Source organism: Halichoerus grypus, chromosome 6, assembly GCF_964656455.1.
Source record: "Halichoerus grypus chromosome 6, mHalGry1.hap1.1, whole genome shotgun sequence".
In the NCBI taxonomy this organism is placed as follows: domain Eukaryota; kingdom Metazoa; phylum Chordata; class Mammalia; order Carnivora; family Phocidae; genus Halichoerus; species Halichoerus grypus.
In genome coordinates, this window is record NC_135717.1 from 159,460,453 (window position 1) to 159,483,049 (window position 22,597).

General features: G+C 42.1%; 1 protein-coding gene across 1 annotated transcript in view; it reads right to left on the reverse strand.

Annotated features, from left to right (window-relative positions):
• Positions 1-21,790, reverse strand: part of GNPTAB (N-acetylglucosamine-1-phosphate transferase subunits alpha and beta) — a 73,311-nt gene extending 51,521 nt beyond the window's left edge. Inside the window, exon 1 of the mRNA XM_078076477.1 lies at positions 21,401-21,790. Within this exon, the coding sequence (XP_077932603.1) occupies positions 21,401-21,517 (117 nt within the window). The 5' untranslated portion in view covers positions 21,518-21,790. The remainder of the gene's footprint in view (positions 1-21,400) is intronic.
• Positions 21,791-22,597: the final 807 nt, after the last annotated feature.

Below are 22,597 nucleotides of genomic sequence, written 5' to 3' on the forward strand. Positions count from 1 at the left end.
CAATTAAGTTATAAACTGCTTGAGGGTACAGAACTACTTACAATCTACTTATCGTCAACTCATGCCCAGCATGATTCATTATATACCATCTTCTTGTTCATAAATATAAATATTATCTGGTTACGGCAGGAGTAATGTAAGACTGGATTTGGGGGGGTGGAGCGCCTGGGTGGCTCAGTTGGTTAAGCATCTGCCTTTGGGTGCTGGGATTGAGCCGGCATCCTCTGGGCTCCCTTGGTCAGCTGGGAATCTGCTTCTTCCTCTTCTTCTGCCCCTCCCCCTGCTCATGCATGCACTTTCTCGCTCTCCTCCAAATAAATAAATAAAATCTTAAAAAAAAAAGACTGGGTTTGGGGACTTGGGACATGGGACACCTCCAGGGGGAGAACCTCCCAGTTCTTCTATTTAGTAACTGTGTAACTGTGGGTACTCAATTTCCTCAACTATGAACTAAGTACAAAATGTATTTCATCAGTTTGTTGTGTTGCTGCAGTAGGACAGTGATTCTCACTTGACATGCATAAAGAGAAGGTCTGAGGAAGGTACCAGGCATGTTAGAAGACATGGGTAAACAAAGCATATCTTCCTGAACCATCACTTGTAATGGCAAAATATTTAAAATATTATATTGATAGTAATGCAAAATTTTTATGGAGAAAAACAGAAAACTGATGTGATTTTTACAGACACAATGCTGGCCTTTAAAATTTCCTACTTGCCATTTTGCCCTATCCCCCCACCCCCTCCACACACACACCTCTCTACACTATTCTCTTCAAAGTATTTACTTTTTTCTGCCATCAAAAGTAGTTTGTTGGTAAAACTTAAGACACAATGAACTAAAATAGTATTAAAATACTATATGAGCTCTAAAATACCACATAAGCAATGTATTATTAATAAAGAACTGTAAAAATCATCTAGGGATGCCTGGGTGGCTCAGTCTGTTAAGCGTCTGCCTTTGGCTCAGGTCATGATCCCAGGGTCCTGGGATCGAGTCCTGCGTCAGGCTCCTTGCTCGGCAGGAAGCCTGCTTCTCCCTCTACTTGCGCTCGCTCTCTCTGAGAAATAAGTAAAAATCATCTAAAGGTAATTTATTCTACTAGTTTAAAATATTTATCACTTTTAAGACTCCATTTTAATAATCATGGCATTCAAGGCATTCAGGATCAACTGTTGGTCATTTTTTACAAATTGCAGCCAGCCAGTTTTAATGTGTTGATAACAGAGGAGAAGGGGCACGTTCCCACATTCACCAAGCACCATCATGCCCGGTGCTCCTCTCCTCCCCACTGAAGCCCTGCTACAAGGTACTAGCTGTGAGGCAGGCACTTCATGGGTCATTGCCCAAAGAGAAGCCCCAGGCCACACAGCCGTGTGTAATGGGACTGAGATGCGAATCAGCCTAACTTCAGAGCCCATGTTCCTGTTTAGCTTCGCCCAGGCTCTCTCAGCCTCAGCAAGCTCCCTCCTCTGATGCTTACTTACACAGAGCTCGCTTTGTCAAACATACATTTATAAATGTGGTCATTCAGACAATTCTGAAACTGGTTACGTTTATCATCCTTAATTCAACGACCCAGATCTGTTTCCCTGGCATGTTTATAAATGACCACAGTCCATAATAAATTTGTTTTGCTCCCAGTATTTTTAGAATGTCTAACAGTCCTTTAACTGGCTTGTGCACACAAATACTAAAATCTTTGGATGATAAACTTTTTAAAGTTATAAAACTGGTATGTGCTTTGGTTGAAGATTTTGATAATCCTAGAAAAAGTTCAAATGCATGCCTGTAGAAGAATAATAGTTACTGAGACACAAGCTTCATAATCCTTTGTATCAGAAGAATTCCCCAGTTAAGAGGAAGGTAACTGTCCAGAAGAGAACTGGTATACACTGCAATGATCTTAAGATTTATAATCAGAAGACGTGAGTTTTAATCTGACACTTGATCTCAAGGCTGTGAGTTCAAGCCGCCGCAGTGGGCTCCATGCTAGGCGTGGAGCCTACGTAAAAAAAAAAATCAGATTAAAAAAAAGAAAAAGAAATGTGACATGGGTACCCTGTACTGTTTTACAGGGTACTGTAAAACTTAAGATGTTCGGGCTTTCCAACCTCAAGGAGTAAGTACCCTAAGTAGCAATGACAGAGCTTTTCACACACTAAGAATGATATTCGAAGTTTATAATATTCCCCCCCAAAAAGTTTAAAATATTCCTAAATTACAACATGTTCTTCACAGTCTCTGAAAACAAAATTTATTTTTCATTAAGAGGCATTACAAGAGAGACCAAGATATCTTAAAGATATTCTAAGCTTTATCTTTTCTTGTTGGAACTGAATATAAATGATCTACTAACTCTCCTCTTCCTTGATACTAATCAGGAAGTCAATCTGCTCATCATCATGCGGACTGCTATGACAAAATATCACAGACTGGGTAGCTTGGAAACAACAGAAATGTATTTCTCACAATCCTGGAGACTGGGAAGACGAAGATCAAGGCACCAGCAGACTGGGTGTCTGCCGAGAGCCTATTTTGGTTCAGACTGCCTTCTCCTTGTAGTCACCTTGCATGGCAGGAGGGGTGAGGAAGCTCTCTGGGGGTCTCTTTCTAAGTGTATCAATTTCCACCCTCGTGACCTAATTCCCTCCCAAAGGCCCCACCTACTAACACTATTACATTGGAGATAAGGTTTCAACAAATAAATTTTGAGAGGACACAACCATTCAGTCTATAGCATTTCCCAATGCAAAGTGACTAAAATAAGAGATTAACCCATTTCTTATTAGGAGTTGAATGGTTATTAAAACTGGGTGATTTCCCCCATTTCATATAAAGGAAATGATCTAAACCCAAGATGCGTGACCACTATTTACTCAAACATTAATTAAACTCAAAAACACTTTTCTAGACCATTTCTACCTCCTTTACAGAATTAGACACACATCATGTATTTGTTGAACATTTTAAGGAGCACAAAATGGAAATCAGGCCTCGGTCCTCAAGGAGCTGACACCCCTGTTAAGGACTATTTACTAGCATAAAATGATTAAGGAATATTTACTGTTCAGCTTTTAAATGAGTACAGCTGGAAACAGATGACTGACAGGAAAAATAATAGTCAAGGATAGGGTTAATCATGACAGCTTAACAAAATCTCTCTCCTTTTCCCAGGACAGAAAACTGAGATTTTTAAGGAAATAAAGGAGCAGAGAGAGGGAGAGGATTGTTTGCCACAGGGATGGGATGGGAGCAGAATAGTAAAGGAAATCATATTAAAAAGTAGAATTAAGGGCGCCTGGGTGGCTCAGTTGGTTAAGTGACTGCCTTCGGCTCAGGTCATGATCCTGGAGTCCCGGGATCGAGTCCCGCATCGGGCTCCCTGCTCGGCAGGGAGTCTGCTTCTCCCTCAGACCCTCCCCCCTCTCATGTGCTCTCTTTCTCATTCTCTCTCTCTCAAATAAATAAGTAAAATCTTAAAAAAAAAAGAATTAAAAACGTTAAACCTTTGACAGTTCATTGTAAAAAAATATCTAAAGGGGAAAAAAAACAAAAAAACAAAACCTCCTGCAACCACACTTAAATAAAAGTAAAAGTAAAAAAAAAAAAACCTACCAAAGATTTTTTCAAAATATATTCAAACGGACTTTCTGGGTATACGTAGATTTACTTGTTTTACTGGTCAGAGGTTATAGAATCACAGAATTGTATAGAATGGACTTTAAATCCAGGGCTCAACTCTGCAAGCCAATGTCTGAGTCTCTGCTATAAGGTCCTGGCAGTTATTCTACCTATGAGTTTACACCTGCACTGTCCAAAATGGTATACACTAGCCACAAATGGTTATCTAAATTAAGACTAAATAAAATTAAATAAAAAGCTCAGTACCTTAGTCACACCAGCCACATTTCAAGCACTCATAGGATTAGTGGCTACTGTATGGGACAGCTCAGAATTACAGAATACTTCCATCACTGCACAAACTTCCACTGGACAGTGTTACGGTTATTCAATCCTTAAAGTTAAGCAAGAGTCACACAAGGAAGCCCCAGTTTTGTGATTTTAGACAAGTCACTTAAACCTAAGTGCCAAATGTAAAATTTAAGTAATACCTTATCCTACAAGGGGTTGTTATAAAAAAACAAGTGAGCAAATATATATCCATATATTCTGACAACTACAAAGTACAATAGAAAATATAAGATATTAAGACTATGAAAACACACTGAACTTATTTAGCCCCTCAAGGGGCTCACAGTCTGCTGGGGAGACAAATATGAGACAAATAATTACAATATATCATGTGAAAAATATAGCCAAAATATGAATGAAAGTGTAGTTGAACCTGCTAAATATTTCCATTGTAACTATTAAGCCAGGAACCAAAACTAGTCGAATTAAGGTTTCTTTTTTTACTTTATTTTGGCAAAATTTAAATAAAAATTTAATTTAAATAAAAAAGTTTAGTGAAATGAGATAAAGTTTTACAAAATATCTGCTTGTGATACTGCGCTCACTCCATCAACAAACGAATTTTATCTCATACTATTTGCTGGTTAAAAACATTTTTTAAATACACCAAGAAGAGATCTCTTTTTATGAGTTGCAAGTGCATAAAAATCATAAATTAGCTGAAAAGTATGTTATAGATTTTTAAATAGCTGCAAGGCCATTTTAAAAAATCGCCCCCTTTCCTGAAAGGCAATTAGCATTATGTATCATAGAACCAAACAAAATGTCTTTGTTCTGGCTAACTCTACTTCTAGATACGTACACGCCAAGGAAATCATCACAGATGTACCCAAAGACCTGCATAATATGCATAAATATGATAATGGCCATTATTACTTACAAAATAAAATCTGAAAAAAGTATCTAATAATTAAACAACAGGTGATCAGGAAAATAAAGTACAAACAAATATTACGAAGCTATTAAAAAAAATCTTATTTTCGGGCGCCTGGGTAGCTCAGTCAGTTAAGCGTCTTTCTTCAGCTCAGGTCATGATCCCAGGGTCCTGGGATTAAGCCCCACATCTGGCTCCTTGCTCAGCAGGGAGCCTGCTTCTCCCCCTCCCTCTCCCTCTGCCTGCCACTCCCCCTGCTTGTCAAATGCTTTTTTATGCACCTATTATAATCTATATAATATATATTCTATATAATATATATAATATATAATATATAATTTGAAAATAAATCTTATTTTCAAATAATTATTAAAAATTAATAACTTAATTCAGTCACTCAATAAATATTATATGGTACCATTCTTGACTCGGAGGACATAGCAATGGCCATAACAAAGTATCTTCCTTTGTGGAGCATACAGAATAGTCAAAGGATAAAGTGTTTGATAAAATATTAAGTGAAAAAAGCAATAATCAAAACTTACCAGTCTGAAGCAAGATGTCAGCAAAATGGCAGAGCTAGCAACTCCAATCTCTCATCCCCCCACCCACCCCAGAAACACTGAAAAACAAGCAGAAAGTGCCAGGACAAGTAAAGAAATATATGAAATGTCCATGTTATAAAATATTAAGAATGGGCAAATCCGTACAGACAGAAATTAGAGGTTACCAGGTCCCAAGAGGTGAATGGAGTTATTGCTTAATGGTTACAGAGTTTCTGCTTAGGGTGATGAAAAAAGTTTTGGAAATAGATAGTGGTAATGGTTGCACAACAATGAAAATGTAATTAATGCCACTGAGTTGTACACTTAAAAATTGTTAAAATGGTAAATTTTATGTTATTTGTGTTTTACAACAATAACTCAAATGAGGAGTAAGTCACTACAATAGTCCTCCCAAAAGAGTAATAAAGGAACATTATGAACAACTCTAAGACTACAGATCTGACAGCTTCAATGAAATGGACCAATTCCTTGAGAGACACAATCTACCAAAGCTCAAACGAGAAACAGATAACCTGAATAGGCACATACCTATTAAAGAATTTGACTCAATAATTAATTACTTTCCAAACAGAAAGCACCAGCCCCAGATGGGTTCACTAATGATTTCTACCAAACATTTAAAGAAGAAATAATACCAATTCTCTATGATCTCTTCCAGAAAACAGACTTCCTAATTCATTCTATGAAGAAAAGTATTACAAACAATATTTCTCATGAACATAGATGTAAAAATCCTCAATAAAATGTTATCAAATCAAATCTAACAATGTACAGAAAGAATCATATACCATAAACAAGTGGGATATATTCTAAATACGAATTTCTGAATCCTGGTTCAACATTCCAAAATCAGTTAATGTAACCCATCACATCAACAGGCCAAAAAAAAACAACATATGATTATAATAGGTGCATAAAAAAGCATTTGACAAAAATCCAAAACCCATTTTTGATTTAAAAAAAAAACTGTCAGCAACCTAGGAATAGAAGGAAACTTCCTCTTAACTTAAAAATATTATTTACAGGGGTGCCTGGGTGGCTCAGTTGTTTAAGTGGCTGCTTTCAGCTCAGGTCATGATCCTAGGATCCTGGGATCGAGCCCCATGTCGGGCTCCCTGCTCAGTGGAGAGCCTGCTTCTCCCTCTCTCTCTGCTGCTCCCCCTGCTTGTGCTTGCTCTCTCCCTCTCTTTCTCTCTCTCCCTCTGTGTCAAGTAAATAAATAAAATCTTTTAAAACAAAAATAATATTTACGAAAAACCTACAGTTAACATTATACTTGATGGGGAGAAACTCAAAGCTTTCCCACTAAGCTCAGGAACAAGGCAAGGATATCATCTCTCACTACTGCTTTTCAACAACATATTGAAGTCCTAATTAATGTAATAACACATGGGGCATGGGGCACCTGGGTGGCTCAGTCATTAAGCGTCTGCCTTTGGCTCAGGTCATGATCCCAGGGTCCTAGGATCGAACCCCCATCGGACTCCCGGCTCCACGGGAAGCCTGCTTCTCCCTCTCCCACTCCCCCTGCCTGTGTTCCCTCTCTCTCTGTGTCTGTCAAATAAATAAAATCTTCAAAAAAAAATGTAATAACAAAAAAAGGAAATAAAAAGTATATAGATTGGGAAGGAAGACGTAAAACTATCTTTGTTGACAGATGACATGACTATGTAGAAGATTCCACAGAATCGACCAAAACAAAACTCCCGAAATTAATAAACAGTTAGTTGCAGGATACAAGGTTGCAGCACACAAAAGTAATATACAAAAGCCAACTGCTTTCTTATACACCAGCAATGAACTATATGACATTTTGGAAAAGGCGTAACTATATACAGAGTTTAAAAAAAAAAAATCAACTGGGTGGCTCAGTTGGTTAAGTGTCTGACTCTTAGCTAAGGTCTTGATCTCAGGGTCATGAGTTCAAGCCCCGCATTGGGCTCCACACTGGGCATGGAACCTACTTAATAAAAAAATAAAATAAAATACCCAAAATCATTGACTGCCAGTGGGGAGGGAAGCAAGGACTAGGTGTAGTGGAGGGCAAGGGTATTATCAGGGTAATGAAACTATTTTGTGTGATACTGTAATGGCAGATACATGATCTAACAGTATGCATTTGTCAAAATTCATAGAATACAGTACAAAGAATGAATCCTAATGTTCAATATATTCTTGGTTAATAAAAATGTATCAATATTGGTTCATCAATTATAAAAATGTACCACACACTGATGCAAAATGTTAAAAATAAGGGAAAATATGCTGGGAGAGGGGAGGTATATGAGAAATCTCTGTACTTTCCATGCAGTTTTTTCCATAAACTTAAAGCTGCTCTAAAATAAAACCTACTAAATTTCTATGATAGTTAATTTTATGTGTCAATTTGACTAAGCCAGGGGGGTGTCCAGATATTTGATCAAACATTATTTTGGTTGTGTCATCAAGGGTGTTTCTGGATAAATTAACATTTGAAGGAATAGACTGAGTAAAGCGTTTGTCCTCCTATTGTGGATGGACCTCATTGCATCAGTTGAAGGCCTAAATAAAACAAAAAGGCTGAGTAAGAGAGAACTGCTTCTGACCTGACTGCCTTGAGCTAGAACATCAGTCTTTCCTCCCTTTGGATTCGAAACAAAACATCAGCTCTTCCTGGCTCTCGAGTCTGCCAATTTTAAGACAGGGACTATACTAAGCTCTTCTGTGTTTCAGGCCTTTAGACTCAGATTAGAACTACACCACTGGTTGGGGTGCCTGGGTGGCTCAGTTGGTTAAGTGTCTGCCTTTGGCTCTGGTCATGATCCCAAGGTCCTGGGATTGAGCCCCATGCCAGGCGTGCTGCTCAGTGGGAAGTCTGCTTCTCCCTCTTCCTCTCCATGTGCTCTCTCTCTCAAATAAATAAATAAAATCCTAAAATAATAATAATTTTTAAAAAAGAACTACACCATTGGCTCTCCTAGGTCTCTAGCCTTGCAGATCTTGGAGACCTGTCAGCCTCCATAATCATGTGAGCCAATTCTATGTAATAAATCTATTTCCATACACACATTGATACACATCCTATTGGTTCTGTTTCTCTGAAGAACCCTAATATAATTATATATGTATATCAACTAAACCTATCTACTTTCTATTAAGGTTAAATTTAGAAACAAACTGATCACTGTAGGTGACCTTTCTATATTTAGATACTAGGACAAAGTATGTCTGCACTCAACTTCTTGGTGCCAAGTTCTATTCTAGGGGCTGAGGATACAGCAGTGAATAAGACAGAAAGACTGGATAAGACAGAAAATCTGTTCCCAGAGCTTACTTTTTGGTGGAGCAAGAGAAGACATTAAATATATACACAGACACACATTTTCAGACTAAGTACTATTAAAAAAAGAAGAAAAAGGGGACTATAATAAGGAATGGCCTGCTGAAAGAGGCTACTTTAGGTTGGGTGGAAAGGTGTTACTGAGCTATGACCTATAAGACAAGAAGGAGCCCAACACATGATGGTCTGGAGGCAGTGGTCTCTAGGCTGATGGGACTGATAATGCAAAGCTCCTAAGGCAGGAACAAATTTGATGGTTCAGGGAATAAAAAGACAGTGAATACACCAGTTCTAAGTCTAAACCTCAGGTAGGTTTACAAGTATCTGCCTGATTTTTTACGCCTTTACCACTGTCTTGAGAAGAACATGTATAGGCTGGCCCACTGGTCCCAGGAGGATGAAAGACAAGTGTAGCAGAGCCAACCAAATCCCACCCAGATGATCCAACTCCCAAGTGTCCAGCACATCAAGGGAATAAATGTCATTTAAAAAAAGATTTTATTTATTTGAAAAAGAGAGAGAGAGAGAGCACAAGCAAGGGGAGGGGCAGAGAGAGAGGGAGAAGCTAATCGGACACAAGGCTCAATCCCAGGACCCTGGGATCATGACCCGAGCTGAAGGAAGACACTTAACTGACTGAGCCACCCAGGCGCCCAGAATAAATGTAATTTTAAGCCATGGGATTGGCAAATTTTTTTTCTATAAAGGCCCCAAAATAGTAATCATCTGAATGGTCTCTATTTTCTTCAGGATGAATCCAAATTCTTTCATATCATTCAACAGCCAAGTCCTAAACTGGCTACTACATGCCTCTCCAGCTTCAATCCCCAGCGTGCTGCAGCCCTTCAGAACTACTTTTGTTCCTGAAAGGTGATAATGCCTCTCAAACCCATGCCTTTACACCTGTGGAATCCTTCCCTATTGGAAAGGGGTGTCTTTATAGCAGCAATGTCCACAATAGCCAAACTGTGGAAAGAGCCAAGATGTCCATCGAGAGATGAATGGATAAAGAAGAGGTGGTATATATATACAATGGAATATTATGCAGCCATCAAAAAGAATGAAATCTTGCCATTTGCAACGATGTGGATGGAACTGGAGGGTATTATGCTGAGCGAAATAAGTCAATCAGAGAAAGACATGTATCATATGACCTCACTGATATGAGGAATTCTTTTTTTTTTTTTTTTTTTTTGATATGAGGAATTCTTAACTTCAGGAAACAAACTGAGGGTTGCTGGAGTGGTGGGGGGTGGGAGGGATGGGGGGGCTGGGTGATAGACATTGGGGAGGGTATGTGCTATGGTGAGCACTGTGAATTGCATAAGACCGTTGAATCACAGATCTGTACCTCTGAAGCAAATAATACATTATATGTTTAAAAAAAAAAAAGAAGAAGAACATAGCAGGAGGGGAAGAATGAAGGGAGGGGAAATCAGAGCGGGAGATGAACCATGAGAGACTATGGACTCTGAAAAACAAACTGAGGGTTCTAGAGGGGAGGGGGGTGGGAGGATGGGTTAGCCTGGTGATGGGTATTAAAGAGGGCACATTCTGCATGGAGCACTGGGTGTTATACGCAAACAATGAATCATGGAACACTACATCAAAAACTAATGATGTAATGTATGGTGATTAACATAATAAAAAAAAGAAAAGGGGTGTGTGTGTAGCGGGGGGGGGGGGCCCTTCCTTCCCTTGAGCCATCTATCCTATCTCCTTCAAGATCAAGTTCAAATGTCACTTATGTCTGAGAAACACCCGTGCCTCGTCCTTCAACTTAATTTATCACGATGCATTTTGTCTATGTGCCTGCCCATCTCCCTGTCTAGAGCGAGCTCCTCAAGAGCAGAAAGAAACTGAATCATCTTTGTGTCTCTAGTAAGCAGCAGAGTACCTGGCCCAAAGTAGGTACCTCCGTAAATCTCTGTTGAATAAACAACTTCTGAAAATTTGGTAAGGAAGTTTTATCCAATTTGGAATTAATCAGAGATAGAAATGAAGCTAATGGGGGTGCCTGTGTGGCTCAGTTGGTTGAGCATCTGCCTTCAGCTCAGGTCATGATTTCAGGGTCCTGGGATCAAGCCCCACATAGGGCTCTCTGCTCAGCAGAGAGTCTGCTTCTCCCTCTCAATCTCCCTCTGTGCTTGCTCTCTCTCTCTCTCAAATAAATAAAATCTTAAAAAAAAAAAAAGAAAGAAATGAAGTTAATGGCATGAGGTAGTGAAGGGGGAATAAAAGGCATATTGGGGGTAGGGAGATAAACTAGAACCTAAAAGAAGAAACAATTTTAGGAAGCAATTTTAAAGTGGGCAATATGGTTTTTAGTCTGACGCTAGAATGCAATAGGCTCTCCCTGCACAAGTGTGACTTAGTCTGTAACATTTTTCAAAGATCACTTTTTTCCCCTGCTTAATTTAGTGCAAGTATGAATCACATGCAGGCTGACTAATCATCTGCTAAAGACACTGCATGTGGATCACAAGACTGGAACAATCAATCTAAAGGACAGTAAGAGATACTACAAGATATATCGTGAACACGCAGAACTTATTACAGCTACACTTGTTACATTTTAGAAGGAACTAGAATAACATACATTATTGTAAAGCACAGCCTGTATTAAATTAATGCACTTACTGCCTCTGCTTTCCTATCAACCATAATAAATAAAGCACACTCAGGTAAAGAAATCATTGTGAACCTTTCAGCTCTGTCTTTAAGGAAAGATTAATGTACTTTTCAATGTGACCTTGGGCACCAGACCAGAAGGTTGGTCTTCTCCGGCTGCTCTCTTCACTGAGCATCCTGGCCAAGGGAAGAACAGTCTTGGGACGGGACACGTGGCATTTATTTAGCATTTACTGAACACCTTGCACCAGGCACTATGCAAGGTGCCTTGCATACATTAGACATGTCATTTAAACCATCTTTCCTCACTAAGGCTCAATCACAATCAATGTATAAAAATAATTTTTTGTATGTATTCATTCAACAAAGCACTTATTCATTCACTTAACACCTATAGTTAGCATCTGGCAGAGCAAATGAACTTGCCCATCTTGCTCACTTTTATATCCCAAGATGTCAGCAGAGTGTCTGGCACATAATGGAACATAAAGACCAGATGATTTTGCCTCCTAAATCTCTCAAATCTATCCACTTCTCCTAACATACCCTCTACCAGCCTAGTCCAAGGCTCCTGATTAAGTGCCTGCAGCCATTCTTGCTCTCCCTCTAATTCAGGTTTTTCCACTTTGGCACTATTGACCTTTAATACCTGAAAACACGTTGTGGGGGCTGTCCTGTGCACTATAGAAAGTTCATCAGCATCCCTGGCCTCCACTCACTAAAAGACAGTACATAGTAACCTTGAATGGCATCCCATTGTTCTCAGAACACCCAAATCCTGAACACCTAATCTACCAAGTGCTGGGAAGTGGGTACCACCAATTGCACTAGTCTCCCCTAGATCCTCACTTTCTCTTGCTCTCCAGCCTCCAGCCACATGGGCCTGTGTTCACCTTCTCAAATGTACCCCAACTTCAAGACCTTCATGCTGGTTCCAGAGTCTGAGCACTACTGCTATTTGGGGCTGGATAATCTTTGCTGTGGGGCCTGTCCTGTGCATATGTTTAGCAGAATCTCTGGCCTCCACCCACTAAAGGCCAGTAGCACCAACCCCACCCCGTGCCCCAGGTATGACAACCTAAAATATCTCCAGACATTGCCAAATGCCTCTGGGGGCAAAATCGCCCCTGGTTGAGAACCAACGGCCTAGAGAGCACACTTGCCCTGCTCTGCCCTCTGCCTCAGCAATTCTGACCCTTCAAAGTTGAGCTCCACTTACATCAAGAAAGCCTCTCCCGACCCAGGCACCCGACAGGACACTGCTGGTCTCTCCCACAACACCCTCTCCTTCTTTGTAGCATTTCTCGCAACTGTCATTAAGAAGCATTTCATGTCTGACTGTACAACCAGAACATAAACTCCTCGCCTGCAGGAGCAGCCTGCTTTGCTCTCTGCCCTCTGCTCTCTGCTCGGGGGCCTAGCACCGTGCTCAAACCAAGGATGTGCTGTCAGAAGAATGATTCTGGTGTTCTGCTGGGCGCAGGGACCCCAAGATAAGGAAGGCAATGTCTTTGTGCTCAAGATGCCGAGTACAGAAATGGCACATAGGTTTCGTCTCCTGGGCAAACTCATTAACTGCACCAAGAAAACGTGCATGTAGAAATGCTTCTCCTGAGGCACCAAAAAACCAGATGTCACATTCCAAAGTGAAGAGTTGAAACAAGACGCAAAGTTTCCTCAGGAGATGGTTGAAAACTCATCCAAATCATGGTAGAAAGGTCCAGGGAAGGGTTTAGGAAGCTGCTGGCATTCTGCAAATCCACTTGATCTCATCGAAAGGGGGAAGGTGGAGATCTTTTTCCATTCTCCTCAAGCCAGGGAAAGGGCTCAGTGGGACCACCAAGACAGCCCACTACAGGTCCGTGCAGGTGGGTGGATGCCACATCTGTCTCAACCCAAGAAACAGACAGGCAGGCTGGCTAACCGCTCTGAGGACAAAGGAGAGGTTGCTGCTACGCTGGAATCAGCCCACGCTACCCCACTTTGAGCTGACAGGGTTCAGGATACACTACCCCAAAATAACAGCACCTTGGCTTATTGAGTATTTCAAGCTGAAGAAATCTGAGAAACAGCAGGTGCAGGAAGAATTTTCTGACCTTCCCCTGAAGCAGGTAATCAGACTCTCTGTGAGAGGTGCCCTCCCTACACCAGGAGGAAAGGAGCATCCTTATCTCCAAAGAACAAGTATTGCCAAAGGAATCTGAATGAACAGGCCTTGTTTCCCCAGCTTACTACACTTAGCTCATTCTCTTTTTTATCCTATCACAATTTTCCCAAACTCTCCACTCTTCATTATACCTTCAATAAAAATACTCAGGTTTAACTACTTTTCTGGGTCTTTATTTCCTTATGTAGGCTCCCACATCATGTAAAACTTGTATTAAATAAATACGTATGCTTTTCTCTTATCAATCTGTCTTTTGTTAAAGGGGCCTTAGCCAAGAACTTAGAAGAGTAGAAGAAAAAGATAAACTTCCTCTCTTACAAAGCAAAGCACGTCAGTCTCCCATGCACCAGACGTGTGCCACGCCCAAGAGAATACCTGCAGAGGGTCATCTTAGATCAGGTCCCGGGCCCCCCAAAAGAAAAGCAAAGAGACTGAGATGAGAGGCTCACAGTACTATCAGATTCCTAGGGACCAAGGAAGGAGCAAGCAACCAGCCTAAACGAAGAGGCATTTGCTCTCACCAGAGTTAAAGCAAGTCATGGCTCTCAGGTTGTGGTCTCTGAAGGAGGCCCTTTGAAAGTACTCAAGACAGAACAAGCTTTGAGACCTGCAAATTCCAGAAAGCTCCACACCTGTTTTGGAAGGACTTTCCTGCCCTCACTTCCTTTCCCTCTTCTAGGTGCTCCAACCTCCTAGGGTGCTGGCCCCTAGAAAGGGCCAGAAACAGGCTATGGAGATGAAGGAGAAGCATCAGATGAAGAAAGAGAAAAGTAGCCCACTGTGCCCAACCTTCCTTCCTCAATTGCAGGCTTTCTGCCTAGGGCAGGCCTGAGCAGGCCTTACCTAAGAGGCTTCAAATTCAACAGGCTTGAAGTTGCTGAAATGACATTATGTTTCATAATTTGAAGTGACCACAAGACTCTCTATTACCAGGACGCCTGGGTGGCTCAGTCGCTTAAGCATCTGCCTCCAGCTCGGGTCATGATCCTAGGGTCCTGGGATCAAGTCCCACATCGGGCTCCTTGCTCAGTAGGGAGCCTGCTTCTCCCTCTGCCTGCCGCTCCCCCCTGTTTGTGCTCTCTCTCTCTCTCTGACAAATAAATAAATAAAATCTTAAAAAAAAAAAGACTTTTTATTACCTAGGAGTGACAAGAGAAGGCTTAAGCCCACCTGAATTTTCACCCAAAGGCAGAGGTAGAACTAACCCTACAAGTTGATACAAAGGGCCAGTGGGAGATAAAGACACTTGCTACACATCAGTTGTGCTTATTCAACATGAGAACTGCTGCACATCCCGCCAATTGTGCTTACTGAACATGACACTTACAGCCATGATCTACCCAGCACCACTTACCTACTCTTTCCTAATAGAACTCCATACCCACATAACACAAATGTTCAGGAGACAGGCCCTAAGTTCAGGAATGGATCAGACTGGTCCAAAAGCAACCTCTTCCTCCTTCCAAGGGGTGTTTTTAGGAATGCCTCTATGATCCAATTCCAGGAAAGGTTTGCTGAGGTCTTGGGTCAAGTTCTTCCTCCATTTTCTGGGAGAGCTCTCAGGAGCTAGAGGAATCCCACCCTGTTAAAGAATTATTCTGAAGCTATGTTTGGGTGCAGTGAAGAAAAAGCACCATGATGAATGAGTGCTGCTGTCTGCCAAAGGGAGGCAGAGTGGTAAGGTGTGCACTGTAGGCAGGTAGAAGGAAGTGTGGAATTAGATCTTGTCATTAAAGCAGCTGGAGACGGCGGAGTCACAAACGTCTGGATGGGGGTCTGAAACGTGACATCCCCCATAAGAGGAGATGGCCAAGGAGCAAAGCCTGGGGAATCTCAACATTCAAGACTGAGAGAGAACAGTGGGTGGGCAAGGAGAACAGGGAGGGTAGTCTCCGTGAAGAATGAGGGAGTGAGAATATCCAAACCAGGTGTGCCAGGTGCTGCAAGAAGGTTAAGTTTTTTTCTCTCACAACACGCTAAATTGCATTAACAAAATGAACAATATTTAGATCTCATTGCTAAAACTGTAACTATCAAATCACCATATTAAAGGTACATAATGAATCGCTGCTGAAAGATATAAGGGCACATGAACTGCATATTAACACGGCCAACAACAACGACAACAAAAAATACACCGAACTAAGAATACAGGTTTCACAGATAGAATAATTAATAAGACATCCATATTGGAAATAACTTTTACATCCTTTAGAAGAAGGTAAAGGGCTAACAGCTATCACAGTCACAATGCCAACAGTAAGGCCCAGGAAAGGAAATGGGTTTTGGCTCGAGGCACTGTGTAGACCATGTGCTGCTCTGGCCCTTCTCTTGATAACAGCCTCGTGATTGCCCTCTGGGAACCCCCTTCAGTCCCTGTGGTTGAGACTGACAGCACCACCCACAACCCTAGCTCTGGGGACGGTCCAGGCAGTTAACGAGGGCACAGCAAGGGCACTCGTTCCGTGGCTGGGCAGGCCACCCTCGGTCTAGCTGGCACTAAGGAGAAAGAAACTCAACTGACAGACTAGAAGCTGCAGCGGCTGGCTGCAATCTCCTCCCACATGGGCAGCACCTGCCTGGGTACTAAACCAACAGAGCTGGAGACCAGGGACAAAAAGAGATTCCTGGTGTCATCATTTGAGCACCCTATCCAACCCTGGGAGAAGCTTCACCCTGTTTTTCAACAATATGAGTCAAAAAACTACCTTTTTCTTAAGGCAGGTCTGAGTTGGGTTCTGTCACACTCTGTCACTGTCACATCAACAAAGTGCTGATGGTATCAGTTCAAACCGCTAACAGTTCAAAAGCAAAAAGTTCCTGCCTCCTTGTAAATATCTCAACTTCCTCTAGGATGTTTCAACCCATAATTTTCTTCCTTTCCTCTGACTTTCTAAGCAATTACTGTGTACCCATTCAATTACTTACTTCCTTGTATTGTTACTCATATCTAGAGCATGGCCTCACCTCAACTAGACAAACATGGCCAAAGATGAGCTGTAATTCTTTGTATATCTGCTAACACCTTTTTCACCATACAAAGTACAATCAGACCAATGGTGTCTGAGAAATCAAAGGTAGCTAGAGATGGGTCTGCATCAGGGTAGAAATCTTAACTTTTTTTTGGAAATGAACTTGAAGGGATGTTTATTAAGATCACCCAATTAACTAATGCATTCACCCATCCATATCAAGCATTTATTTGGCACCAACTGGGTACCAAGCACTTCCTAGGTGCTAAGAATACAGCAGGTACTAAGACAAGGTCCCTGCTTTGACAGTTAGTAGGGCTGTGTATCTTTCCCAAACCCCACAAAAGAAAGAGACCATTTAAAAAGGCTCTGTGTGGCCACTGGCATTTTCTCTCTAGTGCAAATGACATTACATTATAGTTCATGCTTTCTCATATGAAGCACTCAATAAATGTATATTCACAGAACATTAAAGCTAAAATGAGGGTCTTAGAAATCTTGACTTTTTAAAACATTATTTTTAATTAATGAAAGCCTTCCTCACCCCTGAAAGAAATCTACACGAGATAAGATAACAGATAAGGGTGGCTGCCCCAAACCAGGAGGCAGCTGGGAATACTAACACAGCATGGAAAGCACGGAAGGTCACAGTTTACGCTGGAACTAGAACCAGGCCAGAGGCTGTCTCCCAGTTCTCAGGCCAGATCCCTTGGACTCCACCTATTTGTTGCCTTTGACAAAGAACACACTCAAAATATATGTTTAATGAGTGAACTAATCAAATACAAACACGGTAGTTACCGTGTATTTCTTTCTTCAAATTGAGCCAGGATGAGAAACTGGTCACCAAGGCTGAGCATGACTTTGGATCCAGTTTTCAACCTTCTTTTTCACAGAACAGTAACATCTCATTAATCCAAAATGGCAGAAGGCAGGCAAGCAAAAGGGAGTAGGGAGGCCAGGGGAAAGTTACTACCCAGTATGGGTAGATCCTACCTAAATCTGCTTCCTCGTGGAAGTTAATTTTGGCGTATTTATGTGTTTCCATACATGCAGATACACTCATATACACCCAGCTGTGATTTACAATCCTCTATTCGCAATCCTGAAATCCAGAAAGTTCTCAACACTGAAGACCTTTTTGTACCTTATTTGGCAACAAAACCTGACCACCTGAACTCATTTGGTGGCAAAACTTGGCCTACAACTGACTGGAAACTATTTATAGTATTTATTTTCCTGAATAAAAATACTCCTATGTTTCACTGTAAAAGATACTGATGTTTAATTATAAGGTTAATTCAGTAGAATTTTCAGATAAGGGATGGTGTATTTGTATATAAATGGCTCAACTAAATAATGATAGCCCTGAAGTAATAAAATTTTACTCCAAAAACACATGTTTTAAAGTCCACAAAATATCAACCAACAGAGGACAAATATTTAAAGTCAGAAGTTTCTGAGCTAAAAATGATCTTAGGAGCATAGTGATCTAGTGCCCTGATTTGCAGATGTGGGGACTTAGGCTCCCAGAGGCCACAGGATTTATCCAATCAACTAGTTTACATTAGATAAGCTCCTACCTGCTTCTCTCACCCCAACGCGGTATACTTGGGTGGCTATTAGTACCCATCCTGAGGGCTCTCCCTGTGGTTTGGATCCAGCTCTGCTTTTGTTCAATCAGAGTTCCCAAGAGTTCTCCAGAAACTACCTGGCTCAACTTTAAGGGAAATTTTTAAAAATACTATGTGTTAATACTTCCCTCCCTCAATTATATTTTTCTTCCTCAAAATTTGGATGAGTGTACAAAGGGCTTATCAAAAGGCAGCAGCCAATACCACTTATACTGAGAGGGGGAAAAATTATTAATGAATTCACAGTTACCAAGGACCTTCTTAGTCTTTTTATGTACTGCAATTAGTGAAGTTATTAACAAGTTGGTAACATTAACTGTATGATGGGACTATTCTACTTGAAGGGTTTATTTCAAAATAAGGACTAAGGGCATAAAATAGTTGATGATAATACAGTAGCAGTACCTACTACCATTTAATGAAAGTCTGTTATGTGCCAGGAGCCTCGAATGGTGCCTTGTAGAAGAGGTCTTACTTAATCCTATCAACCCTGCAACGAAGTTGTTCTTACCTCCATTTCAAAGATAAGGAAGCTGGAGTTCAAAAATTAAGTATCTTTTCCAAAATCATACAAAGGACAGACCAGACTGTGTTGAGAGACCGTGAAGAGATGTGCTTAAGAGTAGTACAGCTCTGGAACCACACAGTGCTGGTTGAAAGCCCAGCTCTGCTATGAGCTAGCTGGATTGATCTGTGCAAATGCTTCAGTTTCATCACATATAAAACTGGTATAATAACAGTGCCCATCTCGCAGGGGTGCTGTCATGAAGATTAAATGAGTTAATACAGGACGCCTGGGTGGCTCAGTTGGTTAAGCGTCTGCCTTTGGCTCAGGTCATGATCCCAGGGTCCTGGGATCAAGTCCCGCGTTGGGCTCCCCGCTCAGTGGGGAGCCTGCTTCTCCCTCTGCCTGCCGCTCCCCCAGCTTGTGCACGCTCTCTCTCTGACAAATAAATAAATAAAAATCTTTAAATAAAAATTAAAAAATAAATGAAATAAAAGAGTTAATATATGTAAAGCAGTTAAGAGAGTGCCTAGTATCTGGTTAGCCCTATATATTGGCTATTATCATTAATACTGGCACCAGCATTCAAACCCTGATCTGCCTAATCCCATGGCTCCTCTTTTCCACTGTGCTGCAGAAATTGTACTACGGGGGTGCCTGGCTGCCTCAGTCAGCAGACTGTGCGACTCTCAGATCTCCAGGTCATCAGTTCAAGCCCCACGTTGGGAGTGGAGCCTATTTAAAAGAAAAAGAAAAAAGAAAGAAAGAAATTGTACTACAGGCAATATATTAGTGGCACTGAGCCAGCTGTCTCCACCTCCCATGCCATGTGTTGACATTCTTCATCTATTATTTCTTTTGTCTGTTCCAAACTCTAAGATTTGTGGCCCATTTCAAAGCTAACAAATGTCTTTCTTTTGGTAAATAAATAACCAGGCATGGGAATATATAAAATGAAAAATTCTAGCAACTGATACCTTTCAGTCACCTTCACACTGCCGAGGTGTCAGGACACAGCTAACTTAAATTTACTCAGGGCCAAAAAAATCTTCTATCAAGACACTTAACTGTGCATAGATCTATTCACTGTATTAAACTGCAGTACATGAAACAAAGAACAGCAGCAGTATAATATTAGGTACATATTCCACACTTACTTGTCTGGGGCACTTTCTCACCCTGATGTATAAGACTTATTTTCATCTGCCTCTAAAACAAGAACTATTAAAAGTGGAAAGCAAGCCACATAATTCATTCACTCATTAAACAAATATTTAGACGGCCTATGCTGGCAATATCTGGCACAGTGCTTGGGTCAGGATTACAGTAGTTAAACAGACAGCACCCTCTCTTATGAAGCTTACAATCCAGCATGGGTACAGACTTTAAGCAAATGTATACTGTGGCATTTCTAAAAACCATTCTCTTAATTTTAAAACCTTCTGCAACCTCCTACCAAAAAAAAAAAAAAAAAAAGGAAATATTAAAACAAGGAAACAGATGTCTAACAATTTGAAAACACAACTTTTCTCCAAGTTGCTATACTTATTTTTAAATGTGTTCTCTAAAATCATATACATGTACTCTTCCAGTTCTGACCTACCCAGTCTCTGCAAGCCTGTTTATGATAAAGAATACCATATTAGACTGTCAATAATATCATAACTATCCAACCTAAACCAAAGGGTTGTTTCATTCAAGAAAATGTTTAATCTACTACCCAGAGAGGCAAAAAATCTATTAAACCTGGGTGTCTCCACCTCCCCAAACCTGTTGTGTGGACCCTCTAAAGAGTTTACAGAGTCTAACCAAACTACTTTATTGCACATTAACTAAGAGCAGATCAAGAAAAGCCGGACTTGTGTGATCCAGAGTCTAAATTATTAGCATAGCCCATGACGCAAGGGCTTGTACCGGCTCCCAAGAGGTTGGGTGCTGGAGTCCAAGACAAGGCTTCCTGGTCAGATGAAGGGGCCCTAGCCTCAGCTGATCTCGAGATAGGGAAGAATGTCTGGAGCTGCCAACAGATCTCTCACATTCGTGTGTGCACATCTCCCAGTAGAGCCTCTACAGGATAACTGGTGTTGTCCCCAATAACAGAGCAAAAGTGCAAAAAAAAAAAAAAAAAAAAAAAAAAAAATCCCTTTCACAAGTAAGTCTTTAAATTTGGGGCCAGCACCTTGTCCTCACTGCAAATTCACGTACAAAGAAACACACACCCCTTGGAGAAAGTTTTGACATCCGGAAAGAAACGAGATTATGATGACAAAGTGCCTTTGTCAAAAGCGAAAAGATTAGAACGGTGACAACAGGAGGAAACCTATAGGAGGGGCAATGAACGAGAATTTTGGAGAATTCAGGAATGGGAAAAGACACCGACTCTGGGTCCCGCGAGGGGGCTTCGTGGAGGAAAACAGGCCTGAGGGAGAAAATCAAATGACTTGGGGAGCCCGAAGAAAGCACCTGGAGGCAAAGGGAACCCGCAGAACCAGCGCCTACCCTCAAACCGTCGGGAGGACGCGATCTGGATTCCAGATGTGAGACCAGAGCTCGGGGAGATCTGAATTCTAGGAGCCTCCGGGGGGAAAGGCAGGCTCTGGGACGTGTCCCCGGAGCTGCAGCGAGGATGGGGAGGCGAGAGGCAAGCACGCCTGGGCTCGGAGCGCCGCGGGGCTCGGCGAGGGCAGGGGCTCGGGGCGCCGCGGGGTCGTGCCGGTCCTAGGCGCCCGGGCCGGGGCACCCGCGCCGCTACTCACCTCTCCGAATTGGAAGGCAGAGACGATGGTGACCACGACGCCCACGAAACAGACGTAGAGCCCATACCTGTGGGACAGGCAGGTATAGGTCTGTCTCTGTAAGAGCTTAAGCAGCATCAGGCCGCCGCCGCCGCGCCACGCCACGCCCCGAGCAGCCACGGCCGCCGCCGCCTCAGCGCGCCGCTGTTCAGCGGCCCCTGCCCGGCCGCCGCGCTCAGGTCACAAGAGGCGGCCGCCACGCATTGCTGCTCCGGGGGATCGACGCCCGCTCGGCTCCGCGCCGCGGCCGCCGCTTCCGGGAGCCGGGAGCCCACGCCCTCGGCGCGGCGGAGGCGGACCCGCGGCCCGCGAGGCGGCCGGCGCCGCCCCGATCTGGCCCGGCGAGAGTCGGCGGCGACGGTGGCTGCAGGGCAGCCAGCGCCACCTGGCGGACGGAGGGGGGGGGGAGGAGCGGAGGGTAGGCGAGCGCCCTTCCCATCCGCGCGTGCGCGGGGGCCTCTCGGGTACTCTGGGATCCGCAGAGTTGGGCACGCACGGAGAGTGGACCCGACCATGCAAGGTCGCTGTGCCCCAGACGGCGTTATGACGCCTAACTGAGCCACCCAGGTGTCCCATGAAATGATTTTAAACTATCAGCTTCTGAACAGTGGAAAAAAATACACAGTGGCATCTCATTTATCTCAAAATCTTTTATCTGGCAACCTAAAAAAGCCAGAAAAAAAAAACAAGAAAGGAAAAAGACTGCCAGGAACCCACTGAAATCCATGAGTTTTGCTTTTAAGCAAACCCCTCGGTCCTCTCAAAATCTAATAAATACAATTCTGAGAAAATTTGTTGTCTCAGTTCTCAGTCCCTGACAGATCAGGGAAAGAAAAAATTAAGAGTTCCATTTCCTGTTCTTCTCCCAAGGAAGAAGTGACTTTAACAGATAATATTACAGAAAAATGAGAGAGAAAAAATATTTTTTTTAGAAAAGAAGTCAAACTGATTAAAAAAATATGACCATTTTGGGGCCAATAATGTAAGTAGAGGCAAGAACAGAGACGTAATGGAGGCACCAGTAGCTCCCAGTACAGTAGGATAATGGGTGATATAGTGGTGAACCCAATCTTTGAGAAAAGTTCAAGAAATGTTTAGTGTTTATTCATCATTTATCAATGAATACTCTGTGCTAGACATTTTACCAGGCCCTAAGGG